Raw genomic sequence first — 25,275 nt, forward strand, 5'->3', positions numbered from 1 at the left:
CTATGTGAAATTGCAGGGGGTTGGGGGATGGCTTAAAAATAATCTGTATGACATAGGACACCAGCCAATAACCAATGACTCACTGTGTTTCTGCAAATGCCAAAAAACGTAAAAATGTGAACTAAAATATTCCTATATGTTCAGTATTAGTAACGGTCATAAATCTTCAGTAATTTTACTTAATTGTATGTTGGCACCAGTCTTGACCAGAATCTCATGAAATACATGAGCTCATTTGTTTTACATATTGTAATTTTTATGCAAAATACTTCACAAATGCAGTTTAAATTGATCTTTGCTTCATGTTTTATATTTTTACAAATAACCTAATGAGTGGACACATAATTTGAAAGTGCTAAAAGCACTCTAAGAAATATACTCATCCCAGTTTTTCCTGAGAAATACTGAAATGCACAATTACGAAGTGAAAGCGTCCCCGGTATCAGAATCCCTCTAAAAGGGCATCTGGTAATTTCGTAAGCACGCAGGCATGCGACTGCTAAACGCAAAGCCACTGCCTCTGCCTGAGGCCCAGGCACTGGGTCCTGTACCTCCATCTTGACTTTGTTGTCGCCGAAGCACAGGTGCTGCAGGTAGGCGGCCGCATTTGCCTGCACGGAGGGGAACTGGTGCTGCAGCATGTGAATGACCTCAGGCAACTCGGGATCACGCCAGGCGAACTCCCTGCATGAGGAAAAGACGGCTTCAGAAAGGAGGCCCATGTCTTTAACTATACAAAACATTTGGCATAAGAAAAAAGCTCAGCTGAGACCAAAATTGGAAGTTACAAAAGTCCTAAAATACAAGTATATGTAAATAATTTTCCCCCTGATGAACACATGCAGAGGCCCAGATGCGTAGGATCCTGAAGCAGTCATGATGCACAGATGCACAGAAAGAGATTCAAGGGGACAGACAAGTTCTTAACATGAGGAACGTTCTCATTTTCCTTGCCTTGATTCTAATTCTATGCATCTCTACCTATAAAGAAATTTGCAAGGCTCAGGTAAATAAGTGTACTTTAGCTAGGTGAGATGTCACGCTTGCGGAGAGGACGAAGGGCTGGTGGAAATACACAGATCGCAAATGTTGTGGGCCTGATGATTTTCAACAAGTGTCATGTTTATTGGCTGCTCCTGATTATAATTATAAGCAAGAAACACAAAAAGTTATTAAAAGTATTTTCTTATCAGCAATCCTATGTGCAGAAAATTAAAACACTGCTGGCATTTTCTGCTGGTCTTTTTTCAAAATATGTGCAAATGTGCACATGTGTGCATACAGAATTTTTTCCAAAGAACTGGATTATTATTGAATAGCACTTAAAATTTCATGAGTACCTATTCTGTGCCAGGCACTATTCTAGGCATTTTATCCACATTACTGGTAATTTATTCTTATAGGAGCCTTATGGATTTGGAGACCAAGGCAGAAAGATGAAGCGACCTGTCTAAAGTCATCCAGCTAGCCAAGAGTAGAGCAACATTTGAACTCAGGAGATCTGAACTCAGAGCCTTGAAGCCTAACATCCTGTGTTATCTCTCCTACTTCCTGTAAAAGAAGTATACAATTATACTAAGCATATATACTTTTACATTTTGTTTTTTCAGGTAACATCACACTGTCAGAATTTTCAGATGTCAACTGATTGCCCCACTATTTGGGGCAATCCTTTTTAAATATGAATTTATGCTTATACCATATGCAGACCAATTTCTTACAAAAAGTTAAAAAAGCAATAAATTCGCAGACTTTGATTACAGGACAAAGTAAACTGTTAATCGAAAAATGAATTAATATTGAATAAACTTTTTTTCCATTCCCACAGTTACAAATTATTTTCTTGTTATGAGAACTTTTAAGGTTTACTCTCCAAACAAATATATTTTCAAATACAAACTACACTGTTGTTAACTATAGTCACCATGCTGTACATTATATCCCTAGGAACTATTTATTTTAACTGGAAGTTTATAGCTTTTGACAACCTTCACTCATTTCTCTCACCCCCAACCCCTGCCTCTGGCAACCACCAATCTGTTCTCTGTACTGATGAGTTTAGTTTTGTTTTGTTTTTCCAGATTCCACATATAGGTGAGGGCATATGGTATTTGATCTGGTAGTCTGTGTCTGACTTATTTCACTTAACATAATCCTCAGGGTCCATCCATGTTGTTGCAAATGGCATGATTTCCCTTTTAATGGCTGAATAATATTCTATTTGTACATATAACACTTAGCTTGCTTCCACAAAAACATTTAAATTAACAACCCAGTGATATTTCTATTGCCAAGTTTTTTGTTTTTTAAAAAATATATTTTATTGATTTATTAGAGAGAGAAAGGGAGAGGGATAGAGAGTTAGAAATATCGATGAGAGAGAAACATCGATCAGCTGCCTCCTGCACACCTCCTACTGGGGATGTGCCCGCAACCAAGGTATATGCCCTTGACCGGAATCGAACCTGGGACCTTTCAGTCCACAGGCTGATGCTCTATCCACTGAGCTAAACCGGTTAGGGCTTGCCCAGTTTTTAAAGGCCTAGTGTCTCTCTTGGTCTTGGAAGGCTCCATGCATTAACAAATATTTAGTGAATCCTTACTAGGCTGCAGGTGCTAGAGGTACAAACATTGAATTTAATTTGGTTTTATGGATGCCGAACTAAAGAGTTTAGTCTTAATACCAGCAACAAATTATTAGTTATTTATTTTACTGGCATCAGCATTGGGTCCAAGAGCTTTACATACATTATTTTATTTACCTCCATTGTTGCCCCATGAGGTAAACACTATTAAATAACTTTAGATATAGACAAAGAACCAATGAAGTGGTGAAGGTCAGTGAAAGCCAGGTGGTCTATAGACATGGTGAGGCAAAAGTAGGTTTACAACTGTTTGTATGAAAAATACAAAAATTAATAAATAATAATACAAGAATAAACTGTGTTTTGTGTACTTACCACTGTAAACTTACTTTTGCCCCATCCTGTATTGTCAGCAACAGAAAGCTAATGGAGGTTTTGAAGCAGAAGAGTGACAGAATGGGACATGGTCACACTTATAAGGAAGATACTCATCCATTCTCTCTGTCTTGCTGGGACCACTCTAATAGACTCCCACATGTTCTCTCTGCTTCAAGCGCCACCCCTCCTCTCATCCACTCTTTGCACAGCTTCCATGTGATCCTCTGAAAACTGAAGTCTGTGGACATTTCTGGCTTGGAGGACAGCCTGGATGACCATTTCATGAATAGACATTAAGAACACCACAAATGGCCCAGCCAGTGTGGTTCAGTGGTTGAACACTGACCCATGAACCAGGAGGTCATGGTTCAATTCCTGGTCAGGGCACATGCCCCGGTTTCGGGCTCAATCCCCAGTAGGGGGGGCATGCAGGAGGTAGCTGATTGATGATTCTCCCTCATCACTGATGTTTCTATCTCTCTCTCCTTCTCCCTTCCTCTCTGAAATCAATAAAAACCTTTTTAAAAAATTACATTACACAAGAATGTAATCTTTGAAAGATGGGAATTACCGCAAGAACCTCATATTCACCTGGCTTCCTGCCCGAGGGCACTTTTGGGATTGTAGCATAAGAAGCACAGACCCTTAAGGAAAGTATCGATGATGAGCTTAGTGAGCTGAGAGAGACTGGAATTTGGAGATGCCAAAGTGGTTAGAACTTGTAGGGCAGGGTAATGGAGAGCAGGGAACTATGCAGAGCAGATTCTACATGTGTGTGGGAGGATTATTTACAAGTTCGTAGTTGAGTGTTGGGCTGTGCATGTATAGAGCACATGTACAGGTCCGGTGGAAAGTGGCTGCTGCAGGACTGAGAGCTAAGCATGTGCCTGCTTTGACAGCACGTTGGCTAAAATTTAGAGCTGAGTTTATGCCAGGTGATGGTGGACTTCCATCTCAGAGTGCAGATCTTACTGAGCACCTAATCTCACAAACCATACCAGAGAGTAAGGGCCATGTGCTCGGAGTTAAACAAATCGGAAATAGACCCGTCCTAACAAATAACAAAACCAATCTCAACAGACTCAAAAGCGTCTGCCAGTAATTGAGTTATCTGCCACAATAAAACCTCAGAACCCTAACAGGAAACAACATAATCCTGAGTCCCTACAATGTATCATCCATAACAGTTCACACATAATTTAACTGGTAGGCCTCAGAAGAAACTAAAAACTATGACTTATAAAAGTGTAAAAAACCCAAATAATAGAAACAGACCCAGAGAAAACATAGATGTTGGAATTATAAGGACTGTAAAATGGTTATTATAAATGTGCTCAAAGTCTTAAAGGAAAAGATGTATATAAGAACTGAATAGATGGGGAATATTATCAGAGACATGGAAACTGTATAAGAAGAAGAAGAAGAAAAAAGAAGCAAATGCAAGTATCTGAAATAGAAAAAATTCACTGGATGAGCTTTAAATGTATTGGAGACTGTAGAAGAGACAATAAATTTGAAGACAGATCAATTAAAAAATCCAATCTGGAGAATATATAGAAAAACAGATTTAAAAACCTGAAGAGAGCTTCAGTAACCTGTGAGATGTCAAGTTATCCCAGAAGAAGAGGAGAGTAGTTTGGGACACACAAAAAATATTTAAGCAAATAATGGTGGAAAATGTCCCAATTTTGGTAAAAATCATCAACCAAAATTTAAAGAATCTTAGTGAATCCCAAGCAAGTTAAATGTAAAGAAAACTATACCTAGGCCTCTCACAGTAAAACTGTTAAAGTTAAAGATAAAGAGAAAAATCTGAAAGGCAGCCAGAGAGATTCATTACATAATGAGAACAATGATACAAATGATGTCTGATTTCTCATTAAAAATAATGAAGATCTGATAACAATAAATGAACATTTTTTAAACTACCAGGGGGGAATTATACCTATCTATCCCAAAATTTATATCTAGCAAAACTATCCTTTAAAAACGAGTGAAATTAAAACATTTTCAGGTTTAAAGCTGAGAGAATTTCTTGCCACTAGATATGCAGCACAAGAAAGGCTTTTTAGTTTGAAGGGAAATGAGGAGAGATAAAAAATTGAATTTATAGGAAGACAGGAAGAGAATTATAAATAGTAAATATGTAGGAAAATACAATAACCATCTTTTATACTTCTATTACTTTCTTTAAAAGATAATTGACTATTTACAGTAAAAATAGTAACAGTATATTATGGATTTTATAATGTATGTAGAAGTAAAACATTTGACAATATATAAATGTCAAGGAGATGATAAATGAAATTATCCCATAGAATATGAAAGATTAAGCCCTGCTCAAAAAACATCACCAGGATGCTGTCACTTTAAGTCACTTTCCATAGGAAGTATTTTTGTTACTCCTTTAAGATGTATTGTTAGTACTAGTAATCATTTTGCTTCCAAACTAGAAAACAATTTTAAAAAACCCTCATAGATCTCCTTTTATATAGAAAAAATGAATAATTTCTTCAGTCTTAACAGGAATTTTTCAGGCTAATTATAATGTAACATTAATCATAAAGTAAGTAGGTTTAGAAGTGAGTAAACACTTAAGGTTGCCATTTTCAAAACAAAATTAAATAAGTTAACATAAGCTTTTTATTTAGCTTTGAATATTCAAACTTCAAATTCACCTGGATTCCAGTTTCAGGTAGAAAAAATACACCAATTATTATAAGATAATCATTTATTCATCTTACAAATGCATTATTAGTAAGCATTCACATAATCAAAGCTAGCTATAACTGTTTTATGCATTAGACTATGAAATTATACTATGAATAGCTGAAATATATTATCATACATGAAATCCTTGTTTATAGTGAATCAACTCACATCAGAGGTCAGAACTGAATTCTTCAGGGACACATGTTAAACTCAAAGCTCTAATCACACCACTGCCTTTCTGGGTAGCTGTTCTTTTCTCTGTAGGTTCAGCCAAGGTATAGTCTAAATGACCTATAATTCAAAGCCCTTTTTAGGATTTCTCCATGTATTAGGGTGCCATAGTCTTTGCCATTTTGAATTTTTTAAAAACAAAATCATGTAAAAGTATTTCTGAATTACATTAGAGGTGCTATTAGACAAATTATTTTACAAAATCCTTCAAATGACAAAAAGATGGCAAGCAGAATAGCAGAATCAAATGTATATATAAACCATAAAGAATTTTAGACAAAAGTTAAGTGGAGTGGTTTTAGGAAAGCAGTGGGCTTCCCATTTAACTCAAAAATACCTTTAGTTATTTTGTTTTAATAACCAAAACCTCACTGATGCTTTTATTTCACATTCATTAGAATAAGTTGGTAGGTTGATAAAAATGAATTGATAATTATAACAATTTTCCAGTAAAACAACTATCTGTGGGCGAAGAGTGAATGAAATCTTGCTAATATATGCCTTAAAAGAGCACTCAAGCTGCTTAAAATTTAGCAATAATTTCACTTTTACAGAAATTAGAGTTCTCTTTCAGTTTCTAAACATCTTTATTTCCAGAATATTTTAAATGGCTTTCATTAAAGATGAGGCCAGCCTGTAAAAAGCAAGTACTAAATGACTCATACTTATCTTAATAAAACACATTTTCTACATGTCCAAATAAAATTTACAAAAGGAAACATTTATTATTTGCCAAATATTTTTTGTTTATGAGAACTTTTTATAAATGATTTTCTCTTAAATGGCAAAGAGCTTTTTGAAGGACCAAGTTAATAAAAGCACAAAATAGCATTGATTAATATGATTAAATATGTACAACACTGGTCTTTCCCATTTAAAACAACCATATGCATTTCCTGAAGTCCTCATCTATGAAGTCAGTCAGGAAAAAATGAAAAGTGGTAAAATGATCCTTTAAAAATCTTCTGTGTGATTCAGACTAAGAGGACAGATCAGAGAACTGTCTTGGTGAAGTATTTCAATGATGAATGCTGCAGATATTCACACAGACCCATGCATTCTCTAACCTATTATTAAAGCATTGAAAGAAGGAATCCATCTTCCTTCTTTAAAAGAATTTTTAAAATGAATTAACCACAATGACTTACAATACTGGAATGCAACTGGAAATATTAGAGATAAGGAGTTACCCATCTTATAAGATTCTTGGCAACTTCAAAAGAAGTGAGAATAAAGGAACTGGTTGGCTTCTATAATTCTATAGCATTCTGAAGACACATAACAGTACTTGCCTGGGGTCTTTCTGAATGCTATCTATTGATGGGGATCTCGTGGTGCCATCATCGGCCGGTGCTGTGTGCTGAAGTCTGTTATAATTGCACTCTTGCACCCGGTATTGTATTGGCCTGTAGGGCTCCGCATAGGTAGCTGTTGTGTTTAGAGCATAGTTATTTCTTTGGTATGTAAGGGTACTTCGTTGGCTGGACGTCCTTTGCAGATTTCCAATACCTACCAAAAAGTCAACATTTATTTTAAAAAGGTTAGTATGTTTTCCGTGAGGTGATACTTATCAAAGTCAAATGTTTTCAATTTCAAGGATTATAGTTTTTAACAACTGTATAACTTACTTACTTTTAGATTTTACCAATCTAGCTCATTAGTGCTAAAAAAAGCACTTCAGTTTTTCATATATGCTAACAATATACATTAACAATATTATGCTGATTTTATTAGCAGAAAAGAGCAAAAATGAAACTATAAATCTGATTCATAATAGGTGTTAATATGTTTATTAAAATTCAGTAACAGCAAGAGAAACATAAGAAAAAATTAAACTAATTTCAAAATTTCATTTTAGCAATAAAAAACAAGATATGTCAAATTTGCAGAAAATTAAAACTATCAAACTTTCAATAGTGTATATAGGTCACTCTGTTTGCCATACATTTCATTTACAGACCTGTAGATTTTGATAACTTGGAAAGTTCACTTCACAAGAAAGAAGACAGATATGTCAAATTCTACCTTATCTACTTCCTGAAATTATTGCATGATCCTATGTATAAAGATACTGTACACTGGCCCAGCCGGCGTGGCTCAGTGGTTGAGCGTCGATCTATGAACCAGGAGGTCACGGCCAGGGCATATGCCGGGGTTGCAGGCTCAATCCCCAGTGTGGGGCATACAGGAGGCAGCTGATCAATTATGCTCTCTCATCACTGATGTTTCTCTCTCTCTCACCCTCTCCCCTTCCTCACTGAAATCAATAAATATTATTTTTAAAAAGATACTGTACACTGTATTTAACATTTCTTTTCTAATCATTGCAGTAGGTATTTCTCCAATGATTGAAATTCCAGCAATCAAAGAGTTTAATAGCATTAGTTCTTAATCCTATTAAGAAACTGCTCAATATACAGAACATAAGTGAAATATTTCTGCACCAACATTATTAAAAATTGGTACATTCAACTAGAAGAAAAATCCTGCAGTGGCACAAATTATCAGCTTTGACAAAAAAACAATTCGAACACAGTCTTCACCCTCCTTTGTTCTGGGAGGTATGTCTCCTAGGGCTGTGCTTTAGGGGGTTATCATAGCTACCTGGAATTCATTTGTGAACATGTAATAAACTTGAACTGCCTTTTTTTTTTTTTTACAAAAAAGAAGGGGCCACAGGAGATTCCTTCAGCCAAACTGGCAGCACAATCTGCAGCTTACATGGCCATGGGCTGCAGCTTCTGCTCTACCAACCACCACAGGCTGGTGTGGCAGAGATGTGAGGGTGGGTGCAAGGGTACGATGCACTAGCTCCCTATTTTTAGAAATGTCTTCACTGCATTCTGTCCCAGATTGAGTCCACCATAAAGAATGTTTTTCACATTCCATTCTTAAGCATTCGGAAGAAATCCATTATGTAAAAAAGAATAACACCAAGATCACTCGAGACTACACAAGCTAAGTCAGAGATAGAGAAGTAACTCATATAGGGATTTCCTCCAAATACACATTCCAGGCAACAAAAAAATATCCCAATAAAAGCCGCCTTTTCTATAGCTGATATAGTTCTAATCTAAGGACAGTCAGATTTACAGTTCCATAAACTTATTTGTGAATTCACAGCATAATCACTCCACTCACTGATTAGACTGAACTAAGGTAAAAAGATACCACCTAAAATAGGTTAAACAATGAACTTTTGTTTTACTGTTATTGATCTGCTGCCACAGCCATTTTCTTGACAACCAGATTGGTGTGATTTCAGCTGATGCCCACCTGAGCCTGTGCGGTACAATGCAGTCTGTGATCCTTGGAGCTCCACAGTTCCGTGATTTGGACTGCGGTACACTGGGCTGTAGTAGGTCCTGCCCTCGTATATAGGAGTGATGTGCAATTCGGGAGACACAGCTGAACGAAGGTCTTGTCCAAGCTGGCTGTGCTGACTAGCATAGGAACTTCGTAAGCCTAGAGGCAGGAAAATGACATCGTTAAGAAAGTGAGAAAATTGTGGTGAGGTTAAAAGCCCTAATGAAACTCCTAGCCAATAGGACCAAATGTTAAGTCAAAACACCAAACCTAGTGAGTTTCACAAAGAAAGGATGCCAGGTATGAAAAGGACAACACATAAATTTTTCGAATAAAATTCTCTTAGTAGCAAGATAAAAGTAAATTTCCTAAGAAAAAGTAATAAGGAATTACTAATTGGTTTGATAGTCTGAAATTTATTCTCCCAATTGTAAGCTATCTTATCATGATGACCAAAAAGAGAATGTCCTCTTCTACCATTATACGATTTCCATTGTTAAAAACATACAAACGGTGGTTCAGTCTCTTTTCCTGCCCTGCAGAATTACCCTGTCTTACTAAGTGGGCAATCAGCTCCTTGGGGGCAGGGCTCACCATGTCCCATGCCTCCTTAAACCCCAACTCCTAAGACAACACCTACCTAGTAGTGCTTAGTGAAGGCTGATGGTCAAGAACTGTTTTGAAATATGTCTCTCAATTAATTCACTCATGATTTTTACAGGAAAACAGAATTTTACCTTACAATATTTGGAATATTACCAGTGAATTAGTAACACTTATTAAGTACTATCAAGTATTACTTTATTATTTATTATCAATGCAGTTTTTCTTTTTTCTTAAAAAACATCAACAGTTGTTTTCATAAAAACCCACATACCAGATTCTTGTTTACCGCCTTTCCAGCGTAAAGAAAAAGTACAAAGTTAGTACATGAATATTAAATCATTTGAAATATTCTTTCATTCAAGTTGCTAATGACTACTGTTTACGCATGGGACTCATGATAAAAAAGTAGATTTCAAACCCAAACATTTTATTTTCTGAATAAAAGTGTATTAGTATATCCTATACTATCCTGCTCAGAAGTTTTTGATTCATGATCATGAGGAAGTAAAATCTGCCACTTGCTTAGAATACCAACTACAGTTTTATCCAAATATGAGCAAGGGAAAGCACAAATATATCTGAAGTCAGTCATATATTTGCTTTTAAAAAGGCTGCAAATAATTAACACAGTAACTAATTATAAAAAGACAGCTTCATTCCCATCCTATTAACATCTCAGTTAATCATACACAACTAAAAGCAAATGGGCTTGAGTGTGAGTGATATTATATGTTGCTTACTGAGGAGTAGCAAGAAAGTTAATACATAAAACTTCTAAAATGAATGATTATTACCTACCCTGAAGAGCAAAGTGACATGGGAAGGAACCAAATGCATCAATCTGGGTTTTAACTATTGAGTCCTCACTTGCTAAAATGAAGATCAAAGGTTTAAACAATCCTGTAATTGGGGGATTATTCAGCCAAACCTTCTCATTTCAAAACCAAGGAAAATGAGAGCCCCACAGGAAATATATGATTTATCTCCATCAGAGGTACTTCCTGGTAGGGCTGCGAGGAACCCAGGTCAGTGGTCTCTCACTGCATACTCTGCACTGGAAATGCTATCCCTCAAGGGCCAATGAGAAGTGGTGTGAGCAACCCTGAACTCCACAGAGCCTTCTGCAAACATAAAGTGAAAGAGCAAGAGCAAGGTTAGCCTCCAGGGCTCCATAGAAGCCGCTGTAATTCTAGAGATGATATTAGGATTGTTACTTGAAAGGTCTCACCTGAGGTTCTCAGCTTTTTATTATTGGCAGATTTCTCATTCTTTCAGCAGAGTACAAGCTCCTTTTCTTTATGGAGCTCAGGAGTGTTTTGAACAAAAGGGCAGGCTCTGTTTTTTTGTTAATGGTGACACAAAGCAGGCAGGTCAATATAGCTAGTCCTTGGTAATCTTATCAATACGAGGTGCAATGTTAACACTCAGTATAGCCACAAACACTCTTGATTCACCGAGACTCAGAACATCACTCACACTTGGGCAGAGGCAAGCCTGGCACTGGTGGTGGCCCCACCAACCATGGTGCTTTGAGATAAGAACAAAGCATTCTGCACCATTATTAGAACAATTATATTCTCACCAGAGGCCTGATGCACATAATTCGTGGCCTTGGACCTGGCCCCTGCCTGCTGCCGCCTCCGCCACACCCAGCACTGCCACCACTGTGGCCTGGGGCCTCTGCCTCAGCCCTGCCCACTGCAGTGGCTTTGTCCTGAAGGAAGGATGTCTGGTCTAATTAGCATATATGCTTTTATTATTATAGACTAGGCCTGGTGCACGAATTTGTGCACAGGTGGGGTCCAGCCGGCCCCCCCCAATCGGGACTAATCGGGGGGAGGGGCTGTGACCAGTTGGCCATCTGGCCACACCCCTGATCGGGTAAGGGGGCAACTGTGAGCAGGGCCAGCTGGGGGGAGGGCCGCAGGCAGTTGGCTGGCTGGCCCCGTCTCCTGGTCAAACTCCTGGTCAAATTCCTGGTTGAGGGGACAACTTGCATATTAGCCTTTTATTATATAGGAAGGAAGGATGGTGGGAGGATCTGGCTGCATGCACTGCTGGAATCCATACAACATGAAAATACTGTAAATATTTACTATAATTTCATGGGAAAGGTGACAAAATGAGCTGACTTAGCACAATGAAAAGTATCCAGTAAATATTCACTTACAGGACTACTAGTGAGATGAAACTACCATGTGACAGACTATAATGTGAAATAAAAGACTTATAGTGAGACGTAGTACTTTCTTGATATTATAAATCTTTGAGAATAACATAACAGTGACTGTTACTATTTTGTTTATTTGCTCATTCATGAGAAAAAGTAAAACACAGGGTCCTATATATTAACATTTTAAAAATACAAAATTATATGGCCTCTATAGATTAAGTTAAATAATTATGTTTAGGAACCCACTTAATTCACTACCTTTTAAAATGAAAGACAACTAATTATGTTCTATAACTGCTAATAGAAATAATTGTTCCGGAAGTATTTCCACTGAGTAATTTTTATCTCCCTATCCTAACAGAAAACACTGATCTTCCACAACATACTTTTCTTTCCAATAGTTTCTATTTGCAATTCCAGAAATACATATTACTTTACCTGTTACAATGATATATTGCCTGTGATTTAAAACTTTTATGTTTAAGACATTGGAAATAAACACATATTTATCTCCCAAATATGAATTCTTTGTATTATTCTTTCAACTTTTCTTGGCATGTGATGATTACACCAACATGGATATTTCAGGACAGACATTTTTTGTTGTTGTAGGAATTAATTTATACACACATTACATCATCATTTATATTATGATCAGCAAATACCCAAGTGTCTGAGTCCATTATAAAATACTAGAGGCCTGGTGCATGAAAATTCATGCACTGGAGGGGGCGATCCCTCAGCCTGGCCTGCCCCCTCTCACAGTACGGGAGCCCTCAGGGGCGGGAGGCGATCCAGGGGAAGGCGACGCCCCCATCACACCTCTGCTGTTGCCACTGCCAGCAGTGCAAGCCTTGGCTGGCCCTGGTTATCTGAGCCTGGGCGGCTGGGCAGCCGCCATCCGAGGCTTGCCTGCGCCTCAGCCGGCCCTGCTTGCCTGCCTCAGTCAGTGGGGGGTTCAGGAGGCCCCGAGGCCCCGGCGGGGTTGAGGGGACTCCGGCGGCAGGTGCACAGAGTGGCCAGCCCCGTGGCCCCCCCACCCCCCGTGGGAGCTGCCATCTTGTGATGGTGTGGCAGTCAATTTGCATATTACCGCTTTATAATATAGGATTGCTTCAGGCGTATTAATTAGCAGATTATTACTTCTTTGAAATCAAGAACCATAGCAAATATAATGACATCATTCTCTGAAGTAAGAATAAAAAAGGGAATTCATAAAATAGAATCCATATTCAGAATAAGTGGGCAGATAGATGATGGGAAACATTTTCAAGGAAACCCTTTGCTTCTTCTGAAGATGGTAGCATTCTAGGAAAAACTCTGTGCTAGGCTAGGTATAATTTTCCCCGACTGAAAGATAAAGTAATTTCATCTGTAAACCACAGGGTTAACAAGGTGCCAGTGTTTATGTGCTCATTCCTTTCCTGGGTTTCCACTTCACTCTTCACAGATTACTGCGCAGCCATTCTAGACATACACAGGGAGGAAGACAGAAATCTTCAGAACTATGTATCTTTTAAGGTTACCTTGGGAGATAGGATTTCACAAATGAGTCCTACCTCACGGTGCTGTATACTTTTCAGAGGCACGCCAGGAAATATCTAAGCCTGGTATACCTCTCTGATGGCTGAGTGAAGAGAGGTGGTTTTTCCACTAGGAATTTATTCAAGATCAAAATCAAGTTCAATATTAATTCTTCATGAAAAATTATTCAATTAGAAAATCTCAAAAAGGATTTACCTTTCCCAGAGGCCATAAGGAAAACATATTAATTTTACTACACAAAAATATTAAAAAATTCTATGAAGCCCTGGCCAGGTTGCTCAGTTGGCTGAAGTGCCATCTTGTGTACCACTCAGTAGAGCTACAAACACTCTTGATTCACTGAGACTCAAAACATCACTCACACTCGGGCAGAGGCAAGCCCAGCACAGTAGATTGCGGGTTCAATTCCAGGTTGCGGTGTGTACCGGAGGCAACCGATGAATGTTTCTCTCTTACATCAATGTATGTTTCTCTCTCTCTCTCTCTCTCTCTCTCTCTCTCTCTCTCTCTCTCTCTCTCCCCCTCCCCCCAATCCCTCTCTCTTTAAAATCAATAAAAACATATCCTTGGGTAAGAATTAAAAAGAAACTTCTGTAACTAAGAAATACTAAAAACAAAGTCAAAAGACAGATTAGAAAATGGGGGAAATAATTAAGAAGAACTTATAAGGGACTAACTTATTTCAAGTATAAAAAGCTTTACACCTTATAAAAATAGGCAAAAGACCTGAACTTATGGTTTGCAAAAACGAAATAAGATGGCTGATAAACATGAAATCTTCCTCCTTTGGCATAACTCAGTAAGGCCATTTACAACAATAAAGCACAGTTTTGCCTACTACATTGGCAAAAATGAAACATTTTGTGCTAGCGAAGGGACAGTGGACACAGGCACACTCAGACTAGTAGTGGACATTTAAATCTGTGCCACCTTCCTGGAGGGTAATCTGACAATACATCCTTAAGAACCAATATGCAGTTTGATGCAGCAATTCTATGTCATGAAGTGGATCCCATAGCTATCTTAGTATCTATGTGTAAATATGCAGGAAGAACAATATATGTATTGGGCACTGTTGTCTCCAATAGCCCCAAATGAAAACAAACTAAATGTCTATTAATAGGGAAGTGATTAAATAAATTATAATACCTCTATAAAAATGAGGTCCTAGGCACCCACCGAGAGAATGAAGTAAGCTCTCAGACATATTAAAAAAAGAAGAGCCCTAGTTGGTTTGGCTTAGTAGATAGAGTGCTGGCCTGCGGACTGAAGGGTCCCGGGCTCGATTCCAATCAAGGACACATGCCCACGCTGCGGGCTCGATCCCCAGTAGGGAGCGTGCAGGAGGCAGCCAATCAATGATTCTCTCTCATCATTGATGTTTCTCTCTCTCTCCCCCTCTCCCTTCTTCTCTGAAATCAATAAAAATATATTTTAAAAAGAAGATACATATTATAGAATCCCATCAGTATAAAAGCACAATATATGCACATTTGTATATAATGTATATATTTATATATACAAGTAAACATTCCGGAAGGTACATGAAGTGGTGAGTGGGACTGCATCGGGACAAAGAGAAGCTTGAGACTTTCCCTTCTCACGTATTATTTTTTTGTAGTTTCAATATTTTTTTACCATTGTGTATGTATTATTTAAAAAATGTAATTTAAAATACTAGCAGAAGATAAGTTTCATTTTATAAAAAACCATCACTACATATTGTTTGGGAAGCCCTCCATGAAGACAGCCTGAAGGAAATGGCTGTAACATCAGGAAGCTGGCTGCTGTCTTTCTGATTTAATCTAAGTGGTATTTAAAGCCAATTCATAATAACTTTGTGTTTTTCCCATTGGGATGCTAAAATCAAAGCAGTTGGTGAGAAAATCCATATTCTAACCTATACTATGAAAGCATTTTTTCAAAATATTAATATTTAAACTGATATTTTGATACTACCTTTTAACATAACTTGGGTTTGGATATGGGTAGGCCTATGTGGTAAAAAAACCTTTCATTAAGTAAATATACTAACAAATAGTGTAGAATCCCAACCATTCTTCTAAAATGCAAAATTACCTTTATATCCTAATACTGTGAGAGAAAAAAGTTTATTCACTGCAGAAGAGGTTAGGTGATGTGAACTATAGAGTTCGAAAGATCGGTCAGCCTGAAGTCTGCAGTATACATTTTGAGAAGAGCACACAAGCTTCCCATGTTGTCACGCTCTATTTTAGAGGAAATTGCACAGATGTTCTCACAGGACTTTATGGAGTGCTGTCACCTGTACTCACCTGTCAGGCTGTCTGGCCGAGGTGGAACCATCCTCTCATAAATGTCATACTGCTGCTGTCCAAATTGCTCCATGTCGTGAACAGTCCTTTGCAGTGAAGGTCCCAGATGTTGTGGTACGGCGGTCATCCCTGAGCGTTTGGGGGACGACGACCCCACCTGGCCTTGGGATGGGGAAGCTACTCGAGTCTGTGCATCCGTCAGGGTCAGTGGGGACCCGACTCTGACAGTGGTTTGGTACTGAGGGGTTGGTCCGTTGGGATTGGAGGTCTGCCGCGAGGTGACTGACCCAATCCTCCGCACAGCTGCTGGGGAGGCGGGTCTCTGTGCAGAGTACGGAGATGCTGCCCGCTGAGCAGGTAATGTGGTGGAGGAATACACACTGGGGTTCAGTGGTCGGGAGTCGGTCACTGATGGAGAGCCAAATCCACTACCCAGAGAAGTTCTCAGTGACCCCCTTGAAGGAGACACGCCTGTGCTGATAACATAAGAAGGAGACTGTGCTCTAGATGGTACTGAACTAACTCTTCTCATGGCCCGATTGGCTACTGATGGCTGATAAAGGGGAAAAAAGAGAATGGGTTTATCCAAGGTTTTGTGTCCATTGTCATCACAGAAACAAATGCATATAGCTCACGACAACATGATTATTTTAGGCATCTAAGCTTCTTTTCCTTTTTATGCTTTAGAGCTGGATCTTAATATTTCCTTATTGTGTTTTTCTTACTCTACCTTTTTTTGGTGGCAGAATCTCTAGCTTTCCCCCTTCAGAAAACTAAATTCAAACAATAAAGAGAGACCTAAAGTCATTTAATATCCCTTTTTTTTTTTCTGTCTTTACATTTTTGCCCTCTTGTCTATGCATTTCCAAAACACATAACACACTGTATTGCAAGTATGACGTTACTGGAGCAATGTACGTATTCTGTTCCCCGAGAGTCAAATTTTGGCCAATATGATGTATTTCTGTACAACAACAAAAAATTTGGATTCATTCAAGTAATGTAGCTAGAGGAGCATCTATAATTGTTTAGTCTTTATGGATTGGCCCCATTAACAAAAGGAATGTGTTCTCTCAATGCAGAATAAATGAATGTTTGGACAGCGCCTGGGGTCCACCCTCTCCCATGAATTAACTCCCCAGGGACAGCCTGTTTGCACAGGTGCTGAGCCAAATGTGTCTCTTCTTTTAGCTCTAGTGTGGCCTCTAGGGATTTCAGCCAATTCTTTTACCTCCTTTAATCTATGAGCTCTTATCTTTAGCTGGTGGCTTTAAAGAGATACACACAAAGGTACCCCCCAAAAATCTGTTCCCACTGAAGGAATGCCAAAGTCTCTGCTGGGTTCCTGGCCTAGCCGGCTGGGAAAGACCAGAATGAGAAATGAAAAACATTTCTGCCAAGACTGGTCCTTCTGTGAATCTGTAGACTCCCACAAACATTGGGTCTCAGATCCCTTTCTCAAAGCAGTGCAACAATGAAGAATATGGGCTGGACTGGGGAATGGGCCTAAGGGGAACAGGCAGGGGAAACAGACACTAGGACACTGGTTACAAGCCCAGGACCCGGCACTCGCTCTGTATCTCCTAAGTGATTGCCATTACCCTGTCACTTTTAATTGGGCAATAACGGAAGGAGACAGGGATAAGACAGGACTTTGTACACTCCTAGATGTCCTAAGAGAAAGCATGACTAGTCTCCAGGTGTCACAGCTACTGGGCTGGCTGAAACACCTGCTCTGAGACCTCATGCTCAAGCTCAATTCAGGAAAGGCAATAGCCATGGAGAGTAGAGGATCTGAGGAGGGAAGAGAATTGTTAATAAACAACAGGCAAGAAAAAGGGGGTTAAAAATTAGCAAACAGCTGGAAAATTAAAATCTGCGCTTTGGGTTTAATAGTGCTAAAAATAAGAAAATCCCACATACGAACTTTTTACTACCAAAATGGGATGATACTTGACCCAAATAGCTAAAAAATATATTGTCCAGACTATATGTAAATTAAGTTCACCCCCTTGCAACTTAATTCTTTCGCTCTAGAAACAAAATAAACTTATTATAATTAAAATAAAAGAGGTAACATGACCACTTTTAGAGGGAAAAAATAGACAATTCTGTAGTTAAGATTATTATTAAAAAGTGTGACTTCAGATCTGCTGACAGAAATTCACCTCAGATATGAACTCCTGGAAGCATTTAGTCCAAAGTTTCTCAAACTTTTTCCTCAAAGCATTCCTAACAGCAAAGGAGTATAATCTGAGGACTGGGGGTGTAGCTTGAAGTAGATTGCTTCAGGCAATACAAGGTTTTTTGTTTTAGCTTCAAATTTGATGCACTGTATTTGTATTTTTTTTAATATAGAAATGTTTCTCATTTCTTAAAATTTTCCCCTAGATCGTTGAGCCCAAGTCCTATTGTTTCTCCCCTGGCACTGGGAACCCTGGCTGACTTCTGTGGTACTTTCAGGGGTTCCTATACTGCATTAGGGGAAGGTTAGTGTTCGCCTAACTTGCTTGATCATCTTACCATGTTTCGGGTTCAGAGAAATCACTAAGGTACTTGGACAGACAGTTACCCTCACTGATTCCTGACACTCAGAACTCCTACCGCTTCTATTAATTCTGGAATATGCTGGTGGACTGAAGTGAATAAAGTGGCAACGAGCCAGGACCTAAGAAGTTTTATAAACATATAAGCAATATTATTATTTTTTTGATTATCAAGTTAGAAAACCCTTAAGAGAACGGTCATGCTTCTGCAGGCAGAAATATCTATATGCTAGCAAAGGAAAGACATGTGTTCTCAGGGAGCAATTCCAATGATGAAAGCAAAACCTTTGGTTGGAATAGGTCACTCCACATGCAGGTGTAGAACCAGTGCTCTGCCTGCTAGGGCTCCGGAACACACTTTAGCTCATCTTTTCCACACAGTTCTCTCTCACTCCCCTCATGCTAAACTTGCTTCTTTTAAAATAATTACTCTTCTGTGTCTGGAATTTATCAGAATTCATTAACAGGAGCTCATTTAAACAATTAATATATTTTTAGGTTTCATGCCTAAAAATTTCTTAACACCATAGACTTGCGCAACGTAAAATGTATTCACTATTTTATCCTTTCTATAAATTCAAAATTGTACATATTAGTTTTACTTTTTAAAAATACTTATAACAGATATTCTAATTAGGAGGGTATTTCTTTATAAGGATCTTGATGTGTTTGGTTTACCTGAACCAGAGTTTGTCCTTCAGCTCTTGAATGCCTCACCAAATGGTTATTAGTGGATGCTATGAATGAGTGCGATGGTCTATTGTCTGCCTTACTCAAGTTCTGGCTGTTGTGGAAACTTCCTGTTTCCTGGTATCCACTGTCGGAATAAGAATTCATCTGCGTTGAACTTCTTGAGTTACCCAATGATCCTGTAGGAATGAAACCAGCAGGAAATACCTTTATTTTACACTTCTGAGGCTCATATTCAAAAAGAAAATATTAAAAGAAAATCTAATAGTGAAAAGATAATACAACAGACCCTCACTTTCATGGAGAGATGTCTGCTCTGGTGAATAGAGGGCGCCTGGCTCTGGATCTGTCCTGATGAGATAGTTGTTGGGATGGACAGTGTCAGAAGCTCTAGGCTTGTTTACACCAGGGTTTGGCACATCTGTAAGAAGACAAGTTTAATTAGCTAAATCTAAGGACAATCTTACATAAAAACTTACTACAAAGGTTCAGTTATTTATCAGTTATGTATTATAACCTTTACATTAATACAAGACTATTTCTACCTTAACTGTAGAATCATTTGCCTTTTTTCTACAAGAGTTTCATATACTCACTTTATTAATATATTTTGCTAAATGTCATGTTCATTTTGATTACCAGCCTCAAGTTAATTTATACAATATATTAAATAAATGTTCTCCCTTGGAAAACTCACCTCTCCGGTGACTTCCTCCAAGAGGATTCACAGACTCTGCGTGATAGTGGTGGCTAAGAACTCGAAAAGACCTTCCATAATGGAAACTTCTGAACTTAAACTCATATAGTATTCATATTATTGCTTGGTAATGAAACTTCTGAAGACAGGGTTAGCATTTCATATCATATTTTATAACATCTAAAATCAATGGAAAGCTGTATAGTTTTCAATTACAAAATAATGAAAACTTTACTCTCTTCAGAGTTGCAAAGAAAGACTTTAATTTCTTAACCACTTGCTTTTTTATTCTTTTAGTCTTTTTCCAAATGAATATAGACAAATCTAACCTGATATTGTCTCCTTTGGTCAAATCTAGTCCTCCCATTATCTTGTTTTACTGTCAACTGTACCATTCTTCCATCTTGAACTTAAAAACAGAACAATGTATCTCCTTTCCCCCTATTTCAATTTCTTTATTTTTTTATGCTGTAAATTTAGGTGATGTAGATTATATTGCCTTTTCCCAATTTTATTTACATATGTCCTATTTTCTCTAGTATCTTCAAAATACACTTGCCCATGTTGTGATTATCTTAAGTCTTTCTTTCCTCAAATTTCATCATCATGTTGCTAACAAACATTCTTTTTTCAGAAATACTGCTTCACTCTCACTTCAAAGATTTGAATTAAATCTTGTATCACATACTGAGCTCCATAAACAATTGTAAGGATTTCAATGCCTTCATTTCTCTTTCCTTTCTGACTTTCTTCCTTTACTTATTAAGAGCCTATTATATGCCAGGCCCTAGTAATGTAGTTATGAGAGAAGATAGGGCACGTGTATGTGTGAGGGAGAGGAAAAGAAAGAGGGAGAGGGAATGAATGAATGAATGAATGCCAAAGCAGCTTAGGAAAAATTTCCTAAAGGAAGATCTAAGCCAGTGATGGCGAACCTATGACACACATGTCAGAGGTGACATGCAAACTCATTTTTTTGGTTGATTTTTCTTTGTTAAATGGCATTTAAATATATAAAATACATATCAAAAATATAAATCTTTGTTTTACTATGGTTGCAAATATCAAAAAATTTCTGTATGTGACACGGCACCAGAGTTAAGTTAGGGTTTTTCAAAATGCTGACACGCCGAGCTCAAAAGGTTCACCATCACTGATCTAAGCAGTATCCACTTATCACAGGTCAGTTTGTCCCTTCTACCCCTCTCCACTAGAATATAAGCTCAATGTGGGCAGGAACTCTGGCCTGTATACTGTTTCCTAATTGCTTCCTTGGTGCCAAGGATAGGTGCATAACACTCGGTAGTGCCCAGTGAATATTTATTGAACAAACTCCCAACAAGAATAGCAGTTCTGAGTGCTGATTTACGCCTGGCATCATGCTATGGCTTTATTTTACTGTCCTCAATAAAGTTTGTCTATGTGAAGGGAAGTAAAACTTTTAGGCAGTGCTGATCAGGCTGGTTTTGAAGGTACAAGGGAAACTGGGGAATCCCACTACATTCTAACCCTTCAACTTGATGTCAAATTCAATTCAAGGCTTTGTTTCCTAGCCTCAGGAAAGATTTGCTGACATTTTTAATATAGGTTTTTAACTACCTACTTCTTGATTTATTATTTGACAGTATACTTTAGGTGGTAGAATTGTGTCAGTTCTGAATTGTGTCAGTTCTGAATTGTGTCAGTTCTGAAGTTTGGTATTTCAATAAAAATTACAGAGTGTATATGGTTTCCCCGGTACATGTTGAAACATGATCTAAGTATCTATCAGGCTGATAGAGTTATTGCTTCATTCGTAAGTCTTCTGCGTGAAATTCCGGAGTTCTAAAAATTCTTATTCAGCAATTCTTGAAGGAGTTTTATTAAGGACTAGAGGCCTGGTGTACAAAATTTGTGAAGGGGGTGGGGGGAGTCCTCAGGCTGGCCTGTGTCCTCTCGCAATCCAGGACCCCTCAGGGGATGTTGGGCCTAAACCAGCAGTTGGACATCCCTCTCACAATCCAGGATGCTGCATGTACCAGTGACCATACTTTTCATACAGGTGAAAGGCATCTTGCTGTTGTATGGGCAGCTACATTTTTTGCCCTGATTATAAGAGGCAGTAGTACCATTTTCCCCATCTTATGGGTGGAAAAATTGAAGCAGAGAGAAGTTAAGTAATTGGATTTGTCACACAGTTATAAGTGTCAGAATCAGGGCTGACCACAAAATGTGCAAGGCAGAGTCCATGCATATCATAGCTGCATCATCCTGTTTTTTCAGTGTTAGAGTAGCCTTGCCAGGTTTTCATTTTTAAATCTAAGAGACTGTTCCCAATATATAGGGTAGGTTCCTTAGGCCTGGCCGGAGATCAGGGCCATTTGTGGGGCGACTGGCAGTCAGGGAAATGGGGGGGGGGGGGGGGGGGGGGGGGGCCTCCCACTGGTACGCGCCTTGGCTGGCGACCTGGCGCCACCTGCTGGCCGGCCCTATCCCCCCCACAACCACCGCTGCTGGTCACACCCCTCTGCAGTAGGTGACTGGCAGGGTGCTTGTCAGCGGGCCCTTGCCTCCGCTGCCAGTCGCCTCTCTCTTGGCTGGGGGGGGGGGGGGGGGGGGGGGGGAGGCAGACACTCAACACAGGAACTGCCCCTGACCTGGGGCAGCTCCTGCGTTGTCTGGCCCCTGGTGGTCAGTGCATGTCATAGTGACCGGTCATTCCCCTGTTTGGTTGATTTGCATATTAGGGTTTTATTATATAGGATTATGTAAAATACAGTCTGTTAGGCTAGAAAACTTTTGCAAAGACTTGGAGTGCCTGGGAAGAGCTATAGAAGAGGTGGCTAAAATCAGAGCTATGAGCAGTTCACCTTTGTTTTGTCCAGGAATGTGACACTGGAAAATAAAATACGAAACAGCAACAAAGTATGGATAGGGAAGTACCACTGTGGTGGCTTTAAGACTTCTCATACATGAATAAAATATATTGCATTTTTAAAAGAAAACAATGTTTAGTTAGTTCTGAGCTTCATCTTTAGTAAAAGATAAAACCTGGAAAACCAATACATCAAAGCTTTGGCTTGGGAACACTAGGTGGCATGCATTGTCAGCACCTAAAAATTATCACCATGGGAAACAGAAACCATTAATTTGTGTATGCCTCCACCTTTTATTTTTAAACTATTGGAAGTTATTATTTAAATACAGAAAGAGAAAGAGGTACCCTAAAAATGTGTTTCTTCATACAATGGGAAATTTTCTCAAAAACCGCATGACAAGCAATTGTGTTCATTTAAGCTCTTCTTTAAGAGAAGCCATTTAAAATAATCATAGAGTAAGCACAAATTGTGACATTCATGATTGTGACATTCATGATTCTACACTAATAAAAATGCCTCAGAAAAAATATATAGAAAGGACACTAGTAGCTAACAGGGACACTAAATTACTAGATTCCCACGTTCCCTAAATCCAACTGGAAGATTTAAATAGCTGGGCTTGCAGAACAGGTCATAGGTTTTTTCCTTTATCTATGAGTAAATGGAAAAGTTATAAGTTTTAAAAAGTTGATTTAAGAGATTTACTCAATATGAACTATAAAACCACCCAATTCTATACATGAATGGTCTTTGGTCATTTTTCTACTTTTATAATGGAGCCGGCCCAATGATAATGTGTATCTGCAAAGACAAAAAGATACTGATGTATCTTCTCCATCATTAAAACTAAGTTGTTTTCAAATTAGTTTTACTACTATTTACTGCTTCTTTAAAAACTTGTAATTCACAAATTCTACACACACATCTAAATATATGTACACAGTCAGCCTCCCTCAGATAAACAGAAGACCCATTTACTCATTACTGAATAAAATGCTCTTTGCAGTATGGTAAGGTTCACAATTATTAATGATGCGTTATTTGTGCAATCTTACTTTAAAAGGAATGTCTTTTCACAGCATTTGCTGTGTGGAATGGAAGAAGACACTAGTCAAATTTACCCGAGAGACTGCAGATATGATGGGGTTAATCACTTCAAGATTGGTGCTGTAGACTATAATTAAATAGTTGGCATGTTGTGATACAGCACAATCAGAACATGAAATCAAGAGATATTTTTATAAGTAAAAATGACAAACAGAATATGAATGCTACTTCTTTAATCTGTGTACTAAAGAACATGTGGTTCCCTTTTTAAGAAAATCACAAACATGTTTTTTGAGACACCAGAAATATACTATGGGGCATTTTCAAACATCAAATTAGCATCTTCCAAGAAAATGCATATCTAAAAATATAGAACTTGAACAAGCTTCAAGGTAGAATGAAATAATCTCCATCTGTTTAAGACTGGAAGATCATTGGAAGCACGTTCCTTCTTGCCTGTTATATTTCATCTGAGTGCCCCAATTTTTTACACAAAAAAGAAAAAGTAGAAGGTTGCAGCTAAAAATATATTACTGGATAAGGAACAATAATGCTGTAGGTACAAGAAAATTTGGTATATTATCTACTCCATTAAGTTAACAGAAAAAGATGAAATACAAAGCAAATTATTTTATCTTTTCTGTGATGTACCTCCCAAATATATACCAAAATTGAATAAAAATATGCTCAGTAAAAAGCCCAAGGTCTCTCTGAAGAACTTCAAATTATTAAAATGCCTCTGCTTTGTTAATCTATGTCTTACTGTTCATGCTCCATAAAGTGATGGTGGTCTGTACTGTGTGTAAAATCACCATGGCAACAGGAACATAGAGATCAGTAAGGAGATTTGTAGTATATACAAACCTGTAACTAGTCTTTCACAGTCCGGATACTGTGACCTTATGTGAGATTCTCATTGTTTGTGTCTGTCCTGAGTTGCTCGGTGTTTATAAATGTGCCTTACATAAAAGATCGTGTGGTGTGAGTTTTGGCAGGACTCTTGGGATGGTAGCAGTATGCAATATTAAGGCAAATGATACTCTTCTTGAATTCTGGCCTATGAGTCGAATTTAGCTATCATACTCAGAGGGAAAACACTTTGTAAAACCTACAAGCAAAACATTTTGTCGTATGGGGAACTCCCTGTATGGCCATGGAACTCTTACTTTCTGTAGGACAATAGGTCCAGGAAGGAGTCTACTTTCCACAGAGCTGCAGAAATATTCCCGTGCCTTCTATGGCTAAGAAGTATAAAATTCTCTGCTAAATTATGAAAGGGGATGTGGAACATGGCCCTGAAAAAAACTCCTCTTCTGTAACTTCTCTGATGTATAAGACTCAGGTAACCTACAGTAGGTAACCTTATCATTGGAGGAAATGAGATCATTGGAAAATACTGTTTCAGAGTGAAAATGTAAATAAGCTGATGGAAACATAAAACATAAGAACATTTTTTGGTCTATACAAGATATAGATGGACATGCACTGATGCTTTAGGAATATTATAGATATGCCCGGCCAGTGTATTCAGTGGTTGAGTACTGACCCATGCACCAAGAGATTGCTGGTTCAATTCCCGGTCAGGGCACATGCCTGAGTTGCAGGCT

At 38.2% G+C, this 25,275-nt stretch overlaps 1 protein-coding gene across 12 annotated transcripts in view; it reads right to left on the minus strand.

Moving 5' to 3' along the window:
* Nucleotides 1-25,275, minus strand: part of PKP4 (plakophilin 4) — a 247,690-nt gene that overhangs the window by 42,543 nt on the left and 179,872 nt on the right. For 11 of the 12 annotated variants that reach the window (XM_036320375.1, XM_036320386.1, XM_036320376.1 and 8 more), the window contains 6 exons: nucleotides 19,356-19,487; nucleotides 19,055-19,245; nucleotides 15,831-16,383; nucleotides 9,183-9,371; nucleotides 7,199-7,415; nucleotides 552-684 (listed from right to left, as the gene is read on the minus strand). In XM_036320375.1, the coding sequence (XP_036176268.1) occupies nucleotides 552-684; nucleotides 7,199-7,415; nucleotides 9,183-9,371; nucleotides 15,831-16,383; nucleotides 19,055-19,245; nucleotides 19,356-19,487 (1,415 nt within the window). The remainder of the gene's footprint in view (nucleotides 1-551; nucleotides 685-7,198; nucleotides 7,416-9,182; nucleotides 9,372-15,830; nucleotides 16,384-19,054; nucleotides 19,246-19,355; nucleotides 19,488-25,275) is intronic. The other variant, XM_036320377.1, reaches the window with a different exon arrangement.

The sequence above is a fragment of the Myotis myotis genome, unplaced genomic scaffold (assembly GCF_014108235.1).
Source record: "Myotis myotis isolate mMyoMyo1 unplaced genomic scaffold, mMyoMyo1.p scaffold_m19_p_8, whole genome shotgun sequence".
Taxonomy (NCBI): domain Eukaryota; kingdom Metazoa; phylum Chordata; class Mammalia; order Chiroptera; family Vespertilionidae; genus Myotis; species Myotis myotis.